Source organism: Melanaphis sacchari, unplaced genomic scaffold, assembly GCF_002803265.2.
Source record: "Melanaphis sacchari strain LSU unplaced genomic scaffold, SCAv2.0 Contig20_pilon_pilon, whole genome shotgun sequence".
Lineage (NCBI taxonomy): Eukaryota > Metazoa > Arthropoda > Insecta > Hemiptera > Aphididae > Melanaphis > Melanaphis sacchari.
In genome coordinates, this window is record NW_020271042.1 from 3192207 (window position 1) to 3214367 (window position 22161).

Below are 22161 nucleotides of genomic sequence, written 5' to 3' on the forward strand. Positions count from 1 at the left end.
ATAGTTATCTCATTATTTGTTTTCTTTTAATCTTTGAAAGTTATTTAACTAAATAAAAAAAAAAAAACAGCAATTTTAAATATTGCAATAGAGTTTATTTATAACCAATCACTATAAGGTCACTAAATGATTGATTTTATTAAAATTTTACATAATATACACATTTTACCACATTCAAATTTCCGAGCAAATTTTTAGTAAATTTACTGGTAACAAAAATTATTCATTTTTTTTATTTTTTAGTTAGATACTTGGAAGATACATAAAAGTTATAGGTAAAAATGTTTATTTATGATAATATTAAAAATATATTACCTACAATACTATACTCATATTATATTACTTAGATAATATAATTATTACTATTAAATATTAATATTATATTATACCTCTAAGAATTGTGCAAATTTAATGAAGAAGAATTATCATTTTAATTCTCAAAAATTCCTAATCGCCATTGTCACAAAACGCTTTAAGATTTTTACTTTAAAACTAAAACCTTGATTACATACACTTATTTCAACATCGACATTTGATGTAGGATATTTTTGATTAATAGAACTCGTTTTAACACATTAAAATAACCAATGCATTTTGGTTTGTTCGTGTAGTCTGTGACAATCGTTTATATAGCAAGGTCAGCACGAAGGCCAATATTTCTTATATAATTCGACACTTGTCAACTCAAACGTTACATGCAAATATAATAATATTGTGGTTAATTTAAAAAATCAAGAATTTATGGTCTTTAAAACAAGTGATTTGAGTGTTTGACTAACAAATAAAATCTGTTAAGTTAGTGCAATACAGTAAATAAATCGAATCAATTTAAAAAAGGAAATTACAAATACACATAATATTTAAATGAGAAGCCATAGCTAGAACAATCATATAACAATGGTCACTGATGATTCAAATATAAAATAAACAAATAAAAAACTATTTAGAGGATCTAATAATATGTGCGTGAAGTTAGAAGAAAACATTTTCCCGAACACCTGTAAAACATTTAATAGACACGTAAATTAATGAAATCCTACATACATTATATATGTGTAATGTGTACCAAACAAGCTCTGTCTTTGTTTTTATGTTTTTAATCTCACGGGTATTTTAAATATGAATAAAAACAATTTAGTTATGCTTATTTCTGACAAACGAGTCGTTAATTAGGCAAATGTACACGCATGAATCACGATTCTTTTTTTCCCGCATAATATACGTGAATAATTATTACAAGCATGCGGTATGGTCGGGTAAGAATAAGGAAATTTTTAATATTTCATTGAATTGCACTTGAATTTTTAAGTAAAAAATAAGCTCTTCATATGTACAGGTCAAATACTATTATGGGGTACATAGTACTATACTCAAATAATATACTCATATTATATCTACTATAATGGTCTAAAATTATGTTATGCTTGAATTGCCTATATTAAACGCCGTGAAATAGTAACAAGATTTCTCGTATAAATATTATGACTTGTAAACATATTTCAACTTTATACTTTTAATTTAAAATTGTTACACTATGATTATAAATTTAAATATGTGTTATAAATTTGAATGTATACTATTGTAAAAAATAATCTTATCATTAAAAAAATATTAAATTAATTAGGTATGATGCATAAATCTATTTTAAATATTTTTATTTCAATTATTACTATTATAAACTAATTAAAAAATGTTCTATTACACTATATAGTGATTATGTATTTACAATTGTATTTATGTTAATAGACAAAATAATGTTATCCAAATATAATATGAAATTCATAATTAATTGTAGGTAATTAATATTTCATAAATACATTAACCTACAACAGTGGTTCTCAACATTTTTAGATTCATGTTACCCTTATCCGTGAGAATTCAAAATTGTATCACCAAAACATCAAAATATTAAACAATTTAAATAGTACACTTTAAAATTAAAATAACAGTGCTTTTAAAAAATACAGTATGTAGAAATATAATGACACATTTTTATTTTAGTTGTAGTGTAGGATGAACATTGAAATTTTAGGCCAAAGAATAACTAGAAATAATAAAAAGATATGAACTTTACAATATGCAGTTTAATGTAGACAATTATTTCTGTAATTGTTATTCCAATGTTGGGGACAATTATGTAACACAGATGTCAATAATTTTATTTTATTCCAAAAAATTAATAACTCTCATGTTTTTTTTCCTTTTCCAAAGGATATTTTATATTACCCTTATGCTAAGCCCATGTCACCCTGATTAAGAACCACTGACCTATAGAATAGTTTGCTCTTAAAATACATAACATATTAATTACATATTAAAATTTAAAATTATTTCCTCTTATTATTCATATCAAGAATAACAAAAACTATTATACAAAAAATAATCATAATCATAATAAAAAAATAATTTATTATACTATATTTAAAAATATTATAAAATTCGTATTACACTATCAAACTAGTAAATATCTAAGTAAATGTTTATTATTTATAAATATAGAATAAAAAAAGATATAACTATGTAATTTTATGATTAAAAATTATGAGGACATATATATTTTCATTCACATATTCAAGACACAATTTAATAAAGAATTATTCAAAATTAATATTTATTTTAGTATTATGTTTTTTTTCTATTTAATGTCATAAAATAATGTAGATTTTGTACATACTATACCTATATCTATATATATTTTTAAAAAATAATTTTTGTTATAATTTAAGATAATATTTTAATATACTCTATGATATAATTTAGTATTTATTAAATACTATTACAAATTTTATAGTCATCAACATAAATTATCTTTTGAAATTAAAACCCATTTTTATGGAATGTTTCTTTTATGTTTGCGCTATTTTATTTTCTCAAAACATTTATGATACAATAATACTTATAAAACTATTAAGTATACTTTTTTTAGCTGATTTATACATATACTATATTGGATACTAATATACTAGAAACTAAAAACAAACTATAAGCAAGAACAGTCTGGGAAGTGTACCACTCAATATTCTAATACTAATATTTAATAGTAATAAGTAATAACTATTAACTAATAAATAATATTGTCAAATTTTCAGCAGGTTCTCAGCTGATATATTCAACAAACCAGGTATATAACAGCATAATAGCAGAGCTTTATCAATCCACTATTATTAACGAGCAATGAACATAAAATATCTTACCTGATTACGTAATTAATACACATAATGCTCTCAGGTTTTAGACCCTTGTGATCATTTAGTATGGTTGCTTGTGTAACTATCCAAACATAACCACCTCCTTTCGACAAAAATCGATACCTATTTGTCTCTACCTGTCCTTTCTCGAATACTGAAAAAATAGTATTGGTTTATTAATTAAATAATTCAAAGCTTTCAATAAATAAATAATTAATATGAAAGCAAAATACTCACATATTTTAAAACTTTTTTCCACTGAACTACAATCTTGAGCATGGTAATAATCAAATACAGACTTTGCAACTAATGAATCTGGTTCATAACCCACATAGTTTGTTATACTAAAACACAAAATAGTTTTTATAATTATTCTTAATTATACACTATTAAACAGAATTATTCAAAAGTATATCTATAGAGCATACCCATACCTAATATTGTGATATATTTTATTAAATGTTGTAAAAAAACTAAATTAAAATAATGAAAATATTAAATTAATTTATTTAGTTTTACTTATTTAATTATTTATTTTTTGTCTATAACAAGAAGTAATAAACTTCTCTACAAAAACTCTTATTTTTGAAATTAACAATAAAATTAAAAGTTATGAAATAATGAAATAAAAATTAATATTATTCAAAATATTAAATAACTATTACCATTTTAGTCCAATAAACAATATACATATTTTCTATTTTAAATAATTGAACAATAACAAATTAAGTTAGCCGTAGATAAAAATATGAAGTAATATTATCGTGATAACTCTTAATATGAATAATAAATTTTAAATGATTTTAATTTTAGTATATCATAAAATCTATTAGATACAATGCAAACAATATAAAATTAAATTAATGATCAAAATAGAAAAACATATAATTATTTCAGGTAAGAAGATTGATATTTTAATTTTAAATTCTAAAAATAAAAATATAGTAAATTTTTTGGAAAAAGTAGTAAAAAGTTGACTATAATATAACCCTAATTTATATTTGTCATATACATTTCAATTATAAATTGTACAAACTATTGATAGTACAGTTATTTTTATTAAAAGCCTTAATAGTATTGGTAGTTAATGTATTTCTATTTCATGTTTAGGTTTAAAAATATATTTTAAAATTTTATAGGTAATTAATTAATGATTTTATTATAAATAATCTTTATTTATTGAGGGAAAAAATAACAAAAATAATTTACATTTTAAAACTACTACAATTATCTTTAGGCTTAAATAATAGATATTTAATTAAAATTTAAGGATTTAAGTAATTAATAATTCAGAACATATAAAAAAAGGAAAAAAGAAAATCAATTAATATATCTAGTATGTAAAAAATAAAATTTTAAAATCATTTTATGAATTAATATTCTGTTTTAAAAAAACAACCTAGATTGCCTAATTATATTATATTTTTTCTTTCAATGCAAAAAAAATTATGATTTATAGACTATAGTTTAAAAAAAGTTATTATTTATAAAACCAACAATTTTTTTGAGCATTTATATTTACAAATATCAAAAACTATAATATAATTAAATTTGGTGTTTTTAAATACATTATAACTAGAATAATTAAACATATTACAGTAATATTGGTTTTTGACATGTTTAATAACTAATAACTAATAAGTAATATCTAACATTTATTATTCCTTAAATTTAGTATTGAAAAATCCTATTATTTACAATCTTAAAAATATATTTTATGACTACAATTTAAAATATTAATTACATCATTTGAGCAATATATTTTTTTAACTCACACATCATCAGCAATTATATATTTCATATCCAATGAATGTTTGCTAAAAAATATCTTGCTCTGTTTATATAGTGGTATCTCAATATTTGCTGGATGTGGTATTGGTTCAGCAATTGCCACAAATATATGAGATGGAGAATCATCAGTTTTTTCAAACTTTAAATCACTATTATTAGATTTACTATCAGAATCTGTTTTTTTATCAGATTCATAGTCTGAATCTGATTCTCCGCCTGATAAAATTGATGATTTTATTTTGGCACAAGTGTTGATAACTGAATGTCCTGTAAAATGCAGCACCTAAAATGTATAAAAATCTTTTATTATTTTTAAACTTATACATTATATTTATGAAATGTAATTATAACTTTCTAGGTAAAGTAGACACTTAAAATATTATATAATGTAATATGTTTAATACAAGAGAGACAATTTGTGTTCAAAAAATAAACTACTTAACAATTTACAGATTTTTAAATTAATAATAAAATTAAAATCAAGTACAGTATTTTAAATCTAGACTACCTATACTTAGATAGTATATTATACATAAATTATAATAAAATATTATTTAAGATTAAAAACACAATTGTTAAAAAAAATAAGGACAAAAATTACCATACTTTTATTTTTAGTAATACAAATAAATTTGGATCTTTAAAATAATTTCACTCAGAATGTTTATCACCATTAAATGTATAGCATGTAAAACATTTATTTAATACAATTTTAACAATTCAAACTTAAGCATCAATTAATCTAGAAGAAAAATGTTGTCCACATTAGTATATATACTCATTTAAAACAAATCTGAATATGTAAAAACCAATAATTTTTATATATATTATATGTAAGAGGAATTTTGAATGGACTTTTAACCAAATTTAAAAATTAATACCGTAATTGAAAATGTATTCTACTATACTTTAATAGTAATTAGTTTGATAGATCACATAGATATTCTTTATTAAAAAACTAAACTTGATTAACTTTATGCACGTAAAAATCATAAGTTAATACTTTTTTTATTTTTAAATGACACACATTTTAAAAATATTAACAATAATAAAAATTTAAATTAAATAATGTTTGTCCTTTTTCTTTATGCTATAATTATAACATATTATACCATCATTCTAATAAAAATTTCAATTGTATTCATTTTTTTAAATTTTTTATGTACAATAAATTCAAAGCGATTCACATTTTTTTTTTTTTTTTTAGTGGAATTTCAATTTGAATTGTATTTACTTCATAATATGCATTATTTAGTATAATATATTATTATAATTAATAACCATTAAAAAAGAAAAATAATTTAATGAAATATCTGGTAATTTTTTTTTAAACAAAGAATTGTACAATTGCATTCATTAAAAAAGTTACATAGTATTAATAAGTGTGCCGAAATGTATATCATATTATATTAATTAAGTCCAGAGGTAGTAAAATATTATAATAGCATTAAAATAACACAATTAATAACAAAAACATAAGATAAAGAATACTACCTAGAATACTGCTGAATTAAATAAGTCGAGGCCACATAGCAAATTGTCTTATAATACATAATTAACAAAATAAAATAACAAATATTTGTCATAAATGTGATAGAATAATCATTTTAAACTAAAAAAAATTTATTTATACAATAAATGAAAAAATATTTTTTGAATCATCTATATCTTTTTTTCCTGAACATTTATATAGGTACATTATAAAAATAAGAAATGTACATATTTATGATAAATAGTTAATTTTAAGATACAATATGATGTATAATCATGGTCTATTTAATGTACTAAAATTAAATTTTGTTAAGTGATACGTGATTTTTTTTTAAAGTTAAGAATTAGGTACTCCACGTTCTACGTCATATCAAAATATTAAATTATAGGTTACAAAAATACAGTTACGTTTAATTCTAAGAAATTGAATTTGGATAATATAATCAATCGTTAAGTATTTATAGTTGTGTTGAGAAATAAAAGTGGATGATCCCAATCTGTGTGAAATTCACTCGTCGACATTAACTAGTTATTAATTATTATACTCAGTAATTAGGTATACATTATGCATGTCACTCAAGCATTGAAGATTTCTAAGAAACGTTTTAATATGTTAAAATAACGGGTTGTAAATTTATAATATAGACATTCGTCTAACATTGTTTAGTATAATTTTATTATTTAAAAACATGCTATTTATTTCATAACGTCATCTATTTAAGAATATAAATACCAATATAATATATTTGCCTTTATAGACTAGTCACCACATAATTCAACATAATATTAAAATACATGCCTTATATGATGCTGATTTCAAATTTACATTGCGCCCTTTATTGGTAAGAGTACATTTCATTCGAACAAAAAATGACTTTTGTTCACCTATGTCTTTGTTGGTTAAAATTTCTTTCAATTCAGCTTGGTCGCAAAGATGAGCGAACTCATAAATTGACTGTCCGATTAAATCAATCTAAAATAAAAAATCTTATGTAAATTTGAAGTTTAATACAAATTATGTAGAATAAACATTGTACACGTAATGATGCCAATAAGCCCAGTTATGTCCTACATTCGTAGTTCACACATTTTAAAGTTTACACGATCGTTGTAAAATATAGTAAAAAGTACCTGTGATAAGCCTAAATAGCTGGAAATATTTTCTGATATAAATATTATATCTCCATCAGCCGTGATAATTAATACAATGCCATCCAATGCTTTGTTGCATATTCCACTTATGTTTGGAGGACAATTTTTTTCATCGGGTTTTACATCAATGTTTGCTAAAAAAATATTCTCAATATACAAATTTGTTCTCATAAATACATAGCTAGAATGAAAAATTATAACAATAGATTTTTAGAAAAATAGAATAATTTAACTGATTAATAAACAGCTAAAGCCTATAGGTATGTTTCACCTTCCAAGGCTAACAGGATTTCTCTCTGACCCCATGCATTAAAATATTTCATAATAAAGCGAAATTTTTGGACTGTTGTTTTCTTAAGGAAATAACTGTAAATCATTCAAACTTTTAAGTTGTTAAATATTAATTTGATACTACAGTAAAAAAAATACGATTTATTTTAAAGGAATAATTAATATAATTATACCTAAGCAAATTATTCTAGTTACGTTTTCTTTTATTTAAACAGTTACATATTAAGGTTGATATTAATATAAACAAATACGAAAAACGTATTGAATCTATTATTAGATAAGAAATACATTAAGAAAATAAAATAATAATACATAATATACATGATAAACCTAATACGCCATATATGTATACACAGTACCTACTGTATAGTTGTAATATCCAGAAACAATATAATAATCAATAATTTGTTATGAGTAATGATTTAAAAGTATTATATATTAATTAATAATAAATATAAATACAATATTATAACATTGCTATTTTTTATATAAAAAAAATAATAAAATAAAACGTTTAATCTTATCAAATTAAAGTAAGAATCAAAATAATACCTACATAATATATTAAAATTAAAAACGTGTGTTCAAATAATAAATAACCTTCAACTTAGAAGAATAACTAGTCGAATAGGTACATGTATGAAAATCTAGACTTTAAATTAAAATTAATATTACCTATAAGTTTTAGTATTTCTAGAATAGAAATATTTCAAGTTGTATTTTTTCGAGATAAAAAAACGTGGATTTTTAAATATTGATTGTTAAATGTTTAGTTTTTAAGTTAGAAATGCAAATTATAAAAGATATAAGTTTTAATACATTAATTCATAATTATTTAGTATTAATATTAAGTACTTAACCTCTAGCCTACTATACAAATATTGAATTAAATAAAAATGATAAATGCATAAGTCTTATATATTCAAATATAATGAAACAAAATAATTAATTTTTATGAACTGTTTTTCAGTAATGTTGCATAATTTTTGGGCGAAATGCATAGGTACACCTATTTAATGAGCTTTATTCGGTTTGTGTGCAATTAAGTTTTAATTAAAATAAAACTAAAATGTAACTAAACCTTTATGGCTATGCAATATAAATTATAAAATTTGATTTTAGTAAAAAAATGATTTAAAATTATTTTTGTTAACCACACAATATTTTATTTAAATACCTTAGTATTACTGTAATAATAACTTTCCTTTACTCATGATTATTACAATTACATAATATAATTTTAAATTATAATTACTTGATGATAAAGCATCCATAATTTTGAAAGATGCAATAGTCAATCGCATAATAGTTGCTTTATCTAACTGACTAATAACGGATGCTGGTAAAGGTAATGCTGACCCGAGATCTGTAAATATCTCGGTCTCTTTACTACGTCTAGATCGAGCCGCATCTCTTGATTTTTCTTTTCGTCTCTCAGAATTTCTGGAAAACACACACATTATATTGAGTAAGGTATTTATATAAGATATCAGTTTAATGATTAAACTGAGGAAAAATGTCAGATTATCAAAACAAATTATAATTTTTTTTAATATCACATGAGTATACATTTAAGTATGTAAATATAAATGCTGAAATGAAAGTGTCACGTTTATTATATTATATAAAACATTATATTAATGTCAGAAATTTGATTGAATAAAAGTAATATTTTTATATTTCTATATATAGACAATGTCTATTTTTTAAACCATTTTAGATTTTAGATTTTTTTTTTTTTGCCGAAAAAAAATATTTTGAGTAATTTCTGGTATAAAGTTGGTTAAATTTGTAGTGAAAATAATATCAATAATTAGTGGTTACTATGATATAAAAATAAATTATAAATAACATCACGGAATAAAAATACTGATGATAAGAATATAAATATAATAAAAAATATTTTTTGAAATATAGGCTATGGTTTTACTCAGGATCGTTTTTTTGTTTATCATTTACATCATTGAAATCAAATTTAACACACCCATTTAGTGATCTATTTAATGGCGATATACATTTAGATTATATTAAAGAGAGTGACTTTTTAAAGATATATTCAACGAGTACCTAGGTACCTACTTTTTATTTTTAATAGAAAATAATATAAATACTTACCATCAAAACATTTTATCACAAATCACAACTTAAAGTATCATGTGTAATTTGTGTAAACACTACAATGATTATTATATTTGATTATTATTTAACTAATTATGTACTATTTTATCATATAAACATAGCAAAAATATTGTTTAATAATCTATTCAAAACAATAACTAAAAAAAAAAAAAAAAAAAAACAGTAGAATGATAATGACCTATACTCAACCTACCTACCTACACCTCGAAAAACGAATGACGCATTGGGATCTATTGAAGGTTGTTACGTTGAAAGCAAATCGAAAGAAATATCTACTAAAGTATATTGCAATTGTAATTGTAGATGTTTAAAAACAGATGTATACAACCTGCTAATTGTATGTATGTTAATTTTACATCAACTACAGAATTGACACGTAATAATAATATTAAATTTATTTTTCACTTATTTATAACTTTTAAACAGACTTCATACTTATTCAATGTAACTTCCAGCAGTATTATAATATTTACATTGGATTTATATGGATAGATAACTCACAAAATACTAAAAAAATAGATACATTAACATAAATTAAAGTTAACTTAGGTCTTAGATATATCACTAGTATTTGCATTCACTCGATGTTTATAACTGACAAAAATGATAAATTTTACTTAACACAACCTTTTATATATTTATAGAGTACAAGATAATTTTTTTAGTTTGTCTACAGTTTACTTTAGTTAACTCATCAACAGGTTGATATGCTATAAAGTATTATATGAATTATAAATAATAACACGTATCTACGTACCTTATGCCTAAGCACTATCTTTTTAATCAACAAATATTATAATAACACTTATGACAAATAGGTATATAGAAAACAAAAACTAAATTTACTATTTAAAAATTTGAATTTTGAATAACAACACTTGTTCTAAAATGACTTTCTTTATAAAACATTTACAGTTCCTATAATAAATTTAACAATAAAAATATGAGTAATGTTTCTTTTATAAGATAAAACATAATTAAGGTATATTTTATTAAAACAATAAATACTTATAAAGAAATAATACATTACATTATTCGGTTGATTAATTATTGATAATAGTTAAAACATAATATAATATAAAACAGTTTAATATATTCAATACATTTTAATATAAATACATTTAACTATAAATATTAATTTAAAATAAAATCTAGGTATGAGTCAAAGGTTCATAAACTTATAAAATAAAATACCTAAATTAAATTATATTTTTTACAACAAAAAAAAATCAATATAATTTCAAAAATATATAGGTCACAAACACATAACCAAGTTTCAAAGTATTAACTACTTTCGCAAAAGAAAATTCAGGAGTTATTAAACCATAACGTTTATTTTTACGTATATATTCATAGTTATAAAATATCTACAATAAAATTTAACTGGTTAGAAATAATCGATAGGTAATTAATTATATAATCGTTATAAATTAAGAAAACGTTATCAAAGATTTATATTTTTATTATGTCCACGTACAAGCTTAACACAGAAAAATCATTCATCTAAAATCACAATCTATATGAAACGTATATTTAAATCTATATCTAAATAATTAAACAAGCATAATATCATTAACTATAATATAAAAACAATATGTTGATTATCAAAAACCTTTTAATGTAATTTTGATTTTTTACAAGTTTATACGTGTTTATATTAGATATTTTGATATTATCTTTCCAAATTCAATTACAACAAACATTGGTTCAAATTATTTAGGTTATAATTATAATTTTAATATTTTAATATTTTACTAAAATAATTTATTATGTATAATATCTACATTTTATAATAAGTGAGATCCGAGAATTATTTAAAGAATATGCACCTATATAAAATTATTTTATTTTAACTAACAAGCAATGGTACTGACTGATATTAGTTTTGTTTCAATTTGTACATGTTCATTGAGATATGTAGACATTCTCTCACGCACGTAATATTTTACATCGTGTAAATATGAATAACTAATAAGACATTGACTTAATAAGAACAGAATTTATGATACAAAACCCAGCATATAATAATCCTAAAATAGCCAAAATTGTTATTACAATATTGTATAAAGCTTCCAATTTTAAAGGTATTTAATTATTTTTTATAATGAAAATTGAACGAGAAATACACGTACAGGTAAACTGTAAATGATATAATAAAATATAACAAATTCATAACAATAGAAAAAAAAAATAATTAATATGACTGTACTTCCATAAATCATTTACAGAATTAATACTTACGTAAATAAAGTATTAATATACTTATAAAATGACTTTGAAAAATAAATATGAAATCGCTATATACTATATAACTTAAGTATGTATATTAAACTAAATTTATTGTATAATTTGTTTAAAAGCCCATGTATATTTGCTTAGTCACACTAATTGTGTGACCAAACTCAAAAGGATTTTAAAATGAAATCACAATTCAAAAAAAATGTTCATCGATAATTAATTCAAAAATCATTTTTATAGGTACCTCTTCAAAATTAGAATTAATTAATATTATTTTCTCCCAATTTACAAAATATTTTAAGATAATAATAAAATACGAAATTGTGCAACAAAATCAATAAAATCTTCTAACATTTCCCTGTAAACTCATCATAATTTTCCATTTCTATCATATTGTATACACTAAATTAAAATACTAATAATAACTTAGTTGTCACATATATACATAATCTAATAGCTATTAATTTATACTATATAAAAAAAAAAAAAATATTGAAAAGAATCATTTATATTTTTTAAAGTAATTTCTGTAGAAAAACATGAAACAAATATTACGTTAATAACATACAAATACATATATATAATATATATATATGTGTATATGTATATATAGCTATTTTAAACATATATAATTTAACAACTATACCACAGTTTATAATACATGATATTTTTTTGGAGAACTGACATATTATATATACACAACGTTTAACCTTAAACCTAAACATCTTTTTATTAAGAAACTAGTATAATTTTCTTTCTATCAATTACCATTAAGGTAAATTTTTTTTTTTAAATTATAAAAATAATTAAGTATTAATAATTCAAATTAATTACTTACATGTAGCGAATTATCAATTAATAATTTATATATAAAACAATACAATTACAATTTAATTAATAACTATAGTTTATAATACTTTTTTAAATTAGCAACACTGTAACGAGTCTACAATCGGTCAATATCTGTAATAATAAGTTCCTATTACCTATATATTAGTTTTCAGATTTAAATTTATAAAATTCTTTATGTACTTGATAATAATACACTTTTACTGAATTATTAAATAAGTATCATATATTTACGTCGATATTACATTTTTATATTTCATACTTTACCAATCATTCAAAAAAAATCAAGAAATTTATATGATGTAACCTAATTTTTAAACAGATAATACAAGAGATTTTTTCAGATTATAAAATAATGTATACAAATTATCAAAGGTCGTTTAGGTTCTACATAGGCATATTTATCAAAACCTCTTTTAAATGTAATTTGACACAGGTATATGTTTTAATTGTTTATATCAACCTTATCGTGAAAATTCCTAATCATATATAAATATATATATATATATATATATATATTAATTTAAATTATATACGCATTATTAATTTTAAATCATACAAAAATAAAATGCCTATAATCATGAATATATGCTCTTCTATATTTAATTTTGTTTATACATTAAAATAAATAATAACTAATTACTAAATATTAATCATAAACTTAAAACAAAACAAATAAATATCTATACATTTTTAATAGCATATTTTTATATTATAATTTATACTGCTACAATAATAGCTATATTTTTACACCAATTAAACTATAGCATAACGCATATTTATTCATAAGTGGCTATCTTGAAATAAATAGTTGGAACTATATAGTACATACTATAACTATTTTGAATTGACTTTCATCTAATAAATTACTCTAGCAAGTATCCAATTTAAAGGTCAAATTTATAATGATTGACACATACTACTGTCTTAATATTATATTATTCATTATTTAACAACACATAATGTTCATAAAAAAATCCTTAATTAAAACCAATGCAGTATAATCATTTTTAAATTAATGTTTAAGCAAATAATATGTCAAATAAAATATATATTTAAAATATTTTTGTAAACCTATTGATAAGACTGCTTTAATTACTATATGTCATGTTTGAAGATACTTTAATTTTAACAGTAACATAGATTTACATTTACAGGTACATCTTACATAGTATGAACTTATATTTTTTGTTATAAAGTCATTTAAATATCTAATAAAAAATATACCCATCAGTTATTGGGAGTTGAATTAGGACATGAAACAGTAGTACTAAAATCTCAAAAAAATATGTTATTAACTAAACCTACTATACTCATCAACTCTCCCTTTATAATGAATCTTATTAGTCCTATACAAATTTTGCGATGCATCTGAATTACATACCAAAAAAATAAACATAAATAGGAATGTCCAAATTGCATGCTATCTCTTTAAAGGGGCCTGTCCAAATCGCATGCCCACTATAATTAACTAAATAAAATAATATAACTTACTTTTCCACTGAAGGAACGATCTTTAGTTTCATTACAAAAAAATACATAAATATTTGAGAAAGTAATACTGTGAATATCAATAGTATTAAATAAAACGAATGTATGATATTCCCAAACGTCCGCGTCCTTTTATCCCTTTTCGCTATAGTATATACTTTAGTTTTTAGAGAATAACATTTTTTTAATTATTTTATTAAAAAATGATGCTATCTGTACTACAGAAAAAATGTATTAAACCATTAAAATAAAAATTATAACAAAATAATCACTAATTACCGACAATAAACTATCTGAATTTATTTAATTTAGTCGGTCACTCAATTATGCTTTAACTGACTACAAGAATTGCCGAGTCAACTACAGAACAACTCGGTCATTAACGAATGGATTTAGGTAATTTTGTAATGCATTTAAGCAATTGTATAACTTCTTCCTACACTATCTGAACAAAATAAATTATTACGGAGCACGTCATAAGAAATGTTAAGAGAAAAACGCCTTTTTACAGTATGATATTATGTTTTTGGAATTGTTGAATTATACGTAGGTATTTATAAATTTTTTTCACAATATTTTCTGTATGTGACTAAAAAAAACTGTTAAATTAGAACCCAAATGCTGTTCAATTCGTCAATGACGCCTAATATTTGAATTTAAAAAACTTTTTCAGTTAACAGTGTAGAGTTTAAATGCTAATTCATTAAAACGTGGGATAACATTTAATTTATTATCCAATTAACCAATTCGATTCGGTTATTATTATCTAATGAATGAAATATCTGATTCCATCAAGTGGATTTACATTATTTTGTCTACAATAGAACAGTCATTTGTAATTCAAACAAATATGATAAATATAATATGTTTTACTGGCGTACCTATACCATTTAAATAATGCAATTATTAGTTGAGATTTATATTATTAAATTCATTATACTACCAATGATACAAAAAATCATATTATTTATTTATGAAACTTCATATTCATCATCCATCTTGTTTTAACTTTTAAATGAAAAATAAAAATAAAACAATAATACATTATTTTAATTACACTAACAGACCTTTTAAAAACATTTGTTTAACAAATAAAAACTGTGAATAGATTTAGTAGAATCATTTGAAAACCTAATTCACCATTTTCTAATCTATTAAGATGTAGATACACCAATTATTGCAATTATATTAATTTCATAGGCATAAACATACACGACGCGCGACGGATATGCAGATACATATGACTATTTCTAGTTCAATTTGATAATAATATACTAAAATTTCATTTTATACTATAATCAATGCTACGATTATTAAATATTTTAAGTTTTTGTAACAAAATATATTTAGTAGGCGGTTTTCTTATTTTGCCACAAAGTTTTTTTACTTCATGACTTTTATGGTTTTTCTACTTTCTTTCATTTGTATCTATCTACACTATTTTCTATTCCTATTTTACGTATGAATAGATATCAAAACTGAAGGAAGAAAACTAAATAAAGAAATCCTTAATCAGCTAAAGATTAGTTTTAACTTGAAAAATTTTCCAGAAGAAAATAATAAGTTATACGTAGCAAATATTCCTAATATTCGATTTCATTGTGTATGTTATTGTATTGGTTTATATTTATGGTGAACAGATAAACTTATTTTATAAAGACAGTATTTATTTTTGGATACATATCTAACTGTCCTAAGGAAATTACTAAAGTACATAAAAATGTACTCATTTTGAATTATATAATGTTTACAAATAGACTTATGTTTAAAAATATAAACTATCGTGAGTTTGCCAACGTAGTTCTTAGTTACCTGAAATTTATAAAGTATATTATTTCCATACTTGTAATATTTTTCTAATACTTGTCTGATTATGAAAATACGAGAAGTGGATTTCCCCATCTTTCCTTAAAATTATTGATTTTAAAATTACTATAACTTAATTCAAAATTAAAATAGATACCAGAAAAAGCCCACACAAGGCCTTAGATAATATTTTTTAGCTTTAAATTTAATAATACATTATTTACTCTAATATTAAAAATAACAGAGTAAAATGGATTTTTCTGGGCGTATTTACAGCACATAGTCATACAATGTCAGCATATGTAGGTACAACGTCCTCTTAAGTGTCGACGTGTTGTTCACATTTTGGACGAGTTAAAATTTTTAAATACTGATATAATACACCATAAAGATCATTACATTAGTCAATACTAATGATACATTAGACTATAGAAAAAATAAAAAATTATAAAACGAATTAAATGATAAGCGATACTGAAAAATTGAGAAACATCAAAATATTCAAAGTCGTAAATTATAGTAAACAAGATGCAGTAAAGAGTCCCCTTCCCGCCACCCTTAATAAGTTATTTCTGTTGTTCATTACTATTGTCTATACTTATCTAAATAAAATAAATTTATAACAGCTTTAAAGACCATATTGGTTTGTTACAGAATAGTGAATCAGTGAATAACTTAACAAGAGAAAAACAAACAGGCTTAAAAAAACTTTGATACACGGTTACTAACGCCATGAAAGATAAAATATATTTTTCACACATACAGGCACAGTAACATATACGGTAACCTGGTAACTTATATGGTTACGGAAAATTGCTCACTGTACAGAAAAAATAAAAAATTCGAGTAACATGTAAGATATATAAATTTTAACCATATCTCCAAGAATAGGTTATGTATAATATGAACAAAATAAATTATAATTAACAAAAAATTGCGTAAAACCTAACATAGTCAACGCAACGACTCAACGTATACACGAGATATAAAAATAAAATAATATTATAAATAATGTGCATAGAATCAGTTTTTTTTATTACATATAAATCACACAATTATTGTATAAGTAATCAGGCGACAAGGAGGGTTAAGTAAATTGTGTGACACCACCACAAGAACATTATATAAATTCACAACTATCAAATGATATACATATACCCTTACAAATAAGTAAAACAATATTACTCTGTAACAGCTATAATAACATTATCATTACTTATATCAATAATTTTTCGTATTCAATGAAAATCCATCATATTATTATATTAATATTATCTCACATATTTATAGTAAAAAATAATATTTCATGTTCAAATATATGCCTACATTAATGTGTAACAATATCATAAACTCGAGCAACTTATCAGTCTAATCCTAAACAACATTCTAAATTATAATGTAGATAGAGAATTCATATACGTTATATCGTATATATGTATTGAATTTCCAAAGATCCCACATTTTTATTGTAACAAAATACACATATAACCCCATTCAATATAAATATGATTTATATAATCTTAAGAAATTAATTAGTTTCGGGGTAGACAACTTCGAGGGTGACTAAGTAAATTCCTGTGACCGATAGAATATTATAGCAATGTGGCAGTGATAAGTGTACGTACTACATAAATACACAATAATAAAATATCAATAGGTTTATCATAACAACAGTTATCAACAACTTTATAAGTTATAACTTAAAAATTCTATTTTTAAGTAAACATAATATATACTATTTGTCTAATGTTTTAGAAAACATTTTTTTTATTCGTTTGCACCTTTAACTACCTATTATTTTTTATTTTATATTCAGGCAATTATTATACACAAGTTGAAAAAACTGAATTTATTTAACGATATTACACTTTAAAATTTAACTCAAACTGGTTTGTAATTGATAGAGTAATTTATTTAGAATAAAAAACGCATAATCAACTTCCGTATTGAATAATTTATTACATGAAATAAAAATAAGTAACAGCCAGACAAATTGTTGGGGCCTGAAATAAGGGAAAGTCAGAAAAAATTTTACATCTATGCGTTGAACCCTTTATTTATTTTACCTTGAAAAAATAAAATATAAGTAGTACGTTAATTAAGAGTTTTGTTGTTTTTTTTAATTGACAATTATTAGATTTTATCGAGGATTTTATTTAATAACAGTTAAATGACACAAAATATTCAAATATTTTTGATACGACTTACAAAAACTAATAGGTATTTAATAAAACTTACATGATGATTCAAAAAATAAGTTATCTGCTATCGACCTATTTAACACATTTTATAATACCCATTATTCTTATTTGTTTATCATGCGTGTTAGCGTGTTGCCAAGTATGAAATATTTTAATGGCATAGCGCAAAGATTGAGAAACACTGGTTTAGACTATTGTATACAAGGGATGTTTTACTGATAGTTGTTACCCGTTTACAGTTACTATTATTATTAGTTTAACGTTCCATTATACATAATAAATGCGTAGATGAGCGATAACCAATATGTATTTAAGTATTTTATATAATTATTATTTATGTTTAATTATCAACTTCTAATCTACTTATCTACTTCATCTAAATTTTATAGAATTATACTAATACACTGCAGTATATCAATAGATGAGCTATTTACCGACTTAGTTTTAAGCTTCTAATCATATATTATGATTTAGAGTTGTAAAAAAAAAGTTAGGTAGGTACTTTAAATATTCAACTTCCAGAGATTAGATGATTAAAAGTAATAAATAAATAAAAATCCTTGAAACAAGGAAAAATTAATAAATTACACATGTGCCATATTTATATTATCTATATTTTGCATGCATTTAACATCAATATTATAAAAATGTAATCGAATCTTCTGATAATCATCACAATACATTTTTCAAAAAACATGTATTAAAATATTTTAAATGATCAAAAAAATTTAAAACAATTATCAACTTAACTTTTAGTTTTAGCAATTACTAATAAATTAAACCTATAGTTAATAGTGACCTATAAGTAAAAATATCTCATTTTAACAATTAAAATATGTAGGTAAGTTACTAAATCACCCAACACTGTTTGTATAATAGGTTTTAAAAATATATAAGTTGGTATAGTACGAGTTATAGTAGGAACATAGACAAATGTAGTTATACCTATTCAATATTCATAAATTTAACATTATACATACTTATCTATATTGTTATATTAAAAAAGTGTATTAATAGATTATCTAGAATAGCAGTTTATTACTAGTTGAAAAGTTCTAGAAAACTTGAAACTTTTGTAATTAGTTAAATAAATGTGGTGGGCTAAGGACTAATATAAATACGAGCCCAAGACCATTCAGGCAGGGAATCTCCATGTCTACACTAAAGTACAAAAATGTACTGTGAAATTCACTAAGACTTATATCTACATCAAATCTAATCGAACATACAAACAAGTACAAGAATTTATTCAACAAATGTTAAAGCCAATTTTTATATTGTTATTTCTAAGTATTTTAAATGTATAACTTAGAAATGAGGAAATATACAGAAAAGTTCATTTCAAGACCATCAATCTCAAATACCACACTGATTGTATAACTTAAATTTAAACGTGTCTTTAATTGTATCTACCTAATAGATATTAAATTAAATAGTTTTTTTAATTGCCTTTTAAATGCCTATTATAAGAAATTCAATGGGCATATAGGTATTATACATTATCATAAAAAATAAACAATAAATAATAATTTTTGAGATTAAGTATAAACTAAGTTATACATATATTTCAATTAAAATACATAATATTGACAAGCAAAGTATTGATGTTTAAGCAATACATCCCTTGCCCTTTAAGTAGGGAAAAAGATAAGTAAATTACAAGGAAAATTATTTATATAATTAAAATTATAGGTTAGTTTAATTATTAATAAACATAAATTAGGCAATTAAAAGGTTCTTAATTAAAAATCATGATGCATGTGCAATTACATATCCCCAACACTATATGGAAACAATAGTTTGAATGTTGTATCTGTTGAAACTCATTGGAATTATAAATACAAAATATAATTAATGGATTAAAATGTCTGATTATTTATATTCCTTGTACAAAGTATAATCTGTATTTCATATTTTTTTGTTCAAGTTTGTATATATACTTACTAAACTAAAAAAAACATTTGGTTTTAACTTCAGAAAACAGTAAAGGTACTATTATACTACCACCATGTTCTGAGTAAACCGTGTGGTTATCATATTACTATAAAATATACCAAATAGTCTAAAATATTCAATTGCTCCAAAGCATAGTTATTAATGATTAGACAAATACCTAAACAGTGAAAGTTAATCTTTCAAAATAAACAAATTAATTGATTAATTAATTTGGTAAATAAAAAGAAAATTCTGAACATAAACCCGAGATAAACCAAACTGTCCATATGAAAAATGATGATGAAATTAAGTGATTGAATAATATTTCAAAGAATTTATGTATTTTAATAAAACAATGTAAATACCTATTTTGTGCATATTTTAAATACTGACTTAAAAAAGTATTGATTTTTTTGTTTAAATAATCTTTAAATCAATCTACTATGAGAGAAATCAAAAAAAAATGTTTATGAATCCAAAACTCATACTCTCATTCATATCTTATCATATACAATATTGCGATAAACAAAAAGTACAAAATGATAAGTCTGGAATACGGGGGTTTTATGCATAATATGTTACTAGTATAATTATTTATGTACATAATTTAATTTAAAAAAATAAGATAAGTTGCAAAAATGGCCTAGCCAAATTATATTATTGGATGTTTCTATCTACTAATCTAAACCATTTATACACAATATTTATAAGTAATGGTATACATTGAATTTATTAAGTCTATTCAAAAGAAGTAATATAAACTTAAAGGAGGTAATAAAGCCCGGATCAAATTATATAGGTACAACATTATAAAAATTACAATGACTTTAGCTTAATAAATATTACAAATAATTACAATTGTATGAATTTAATAATTATTAGAAATATATTGTATAATTGAGCCATACCTATATCAAGAATCTAAACATATTTTAATCATGTACCTCCATATTAAGTCATACTTAGAAATTAAATACATGATATTGTTTAAGATAATTCAAGAACATATGAAGTATCATTATTTTTGATAAATACTATGCCAAGAAAAAAATTATTCATTCAAATAACAAATACTATGGATGCTAACTAAATTATGTTTAACATAAGCTTACTGGAACATAACTAGATTATTTATTTTTCTAATTTAAAATTAAAATAATACATTTAGGTAACGCAACATAAATACAATTGCACCATTGACTAGATTTCCATTTTAATAAATTGACAAATGACACAGTTAACACATTAATATCAAAACCTATAATAATATTATCAATATGTTTCATAGATACCTACTAAGATTTAAAAAAAATTAAGTTTGTGTAAACCATAAAAAATTTTCATCATATGTATTTAAAATACAAATAAGTTTTAAAAAAATAATGCACTAAGTATAAGTTTATATCTTTATATGAAGAATTATAAGTTAAACATTGAGTTATTATCTCAATAATTGAACTTATTGTTTGTATTTGTTCTATTAACAAATCTAAATTAGTATAATTTTCAATTACCCTTTAAGTGTAATTTGGAAAAATAAAAAATCAGTCTCAACATAATTTAAGGTAAAAATGTGTCATTATTTATGT

The 22161-nt window shown here is 22.0% G+C and overlaps 1 protein-coding gene across 1 annotated transcript in view; it reads right to left on the reverse strand.

Annotated features, from left to right (window-relative positions):
- Positions 1–22161, reverse strand: part of LOC112593794 (hypoxia-inducible factor 1-alpha-like) — a 45810-nt gene that overhangs the window by 20188 nt on the left and 3461 nt on the right. The window contains exons 2-7 of the mRNA XM_025338337.1: positions 9169–9356; positions 7602–7756; positions 7270–7443; positions 4964–5262; positions 3426–3532; positions 3195–3342 (exon numbers count right to left, since the gene is read on the reverse strand). Of these exons, the coding sequence (XP_025194122.1) occupies positions 3195–3342; positions 3426–3532; positions 4964–5262; positions 7270–7443; positions 7602–7756; positions 9169–9356 (1071 nt within the window). The remainder of the gene's footprint in view (positions 1–3194; positions 3343–3425; positions 3533–4963; positions 5263–7269; positions 7444–7601; positions 7757–9168; positions 9357–22161) is intronic.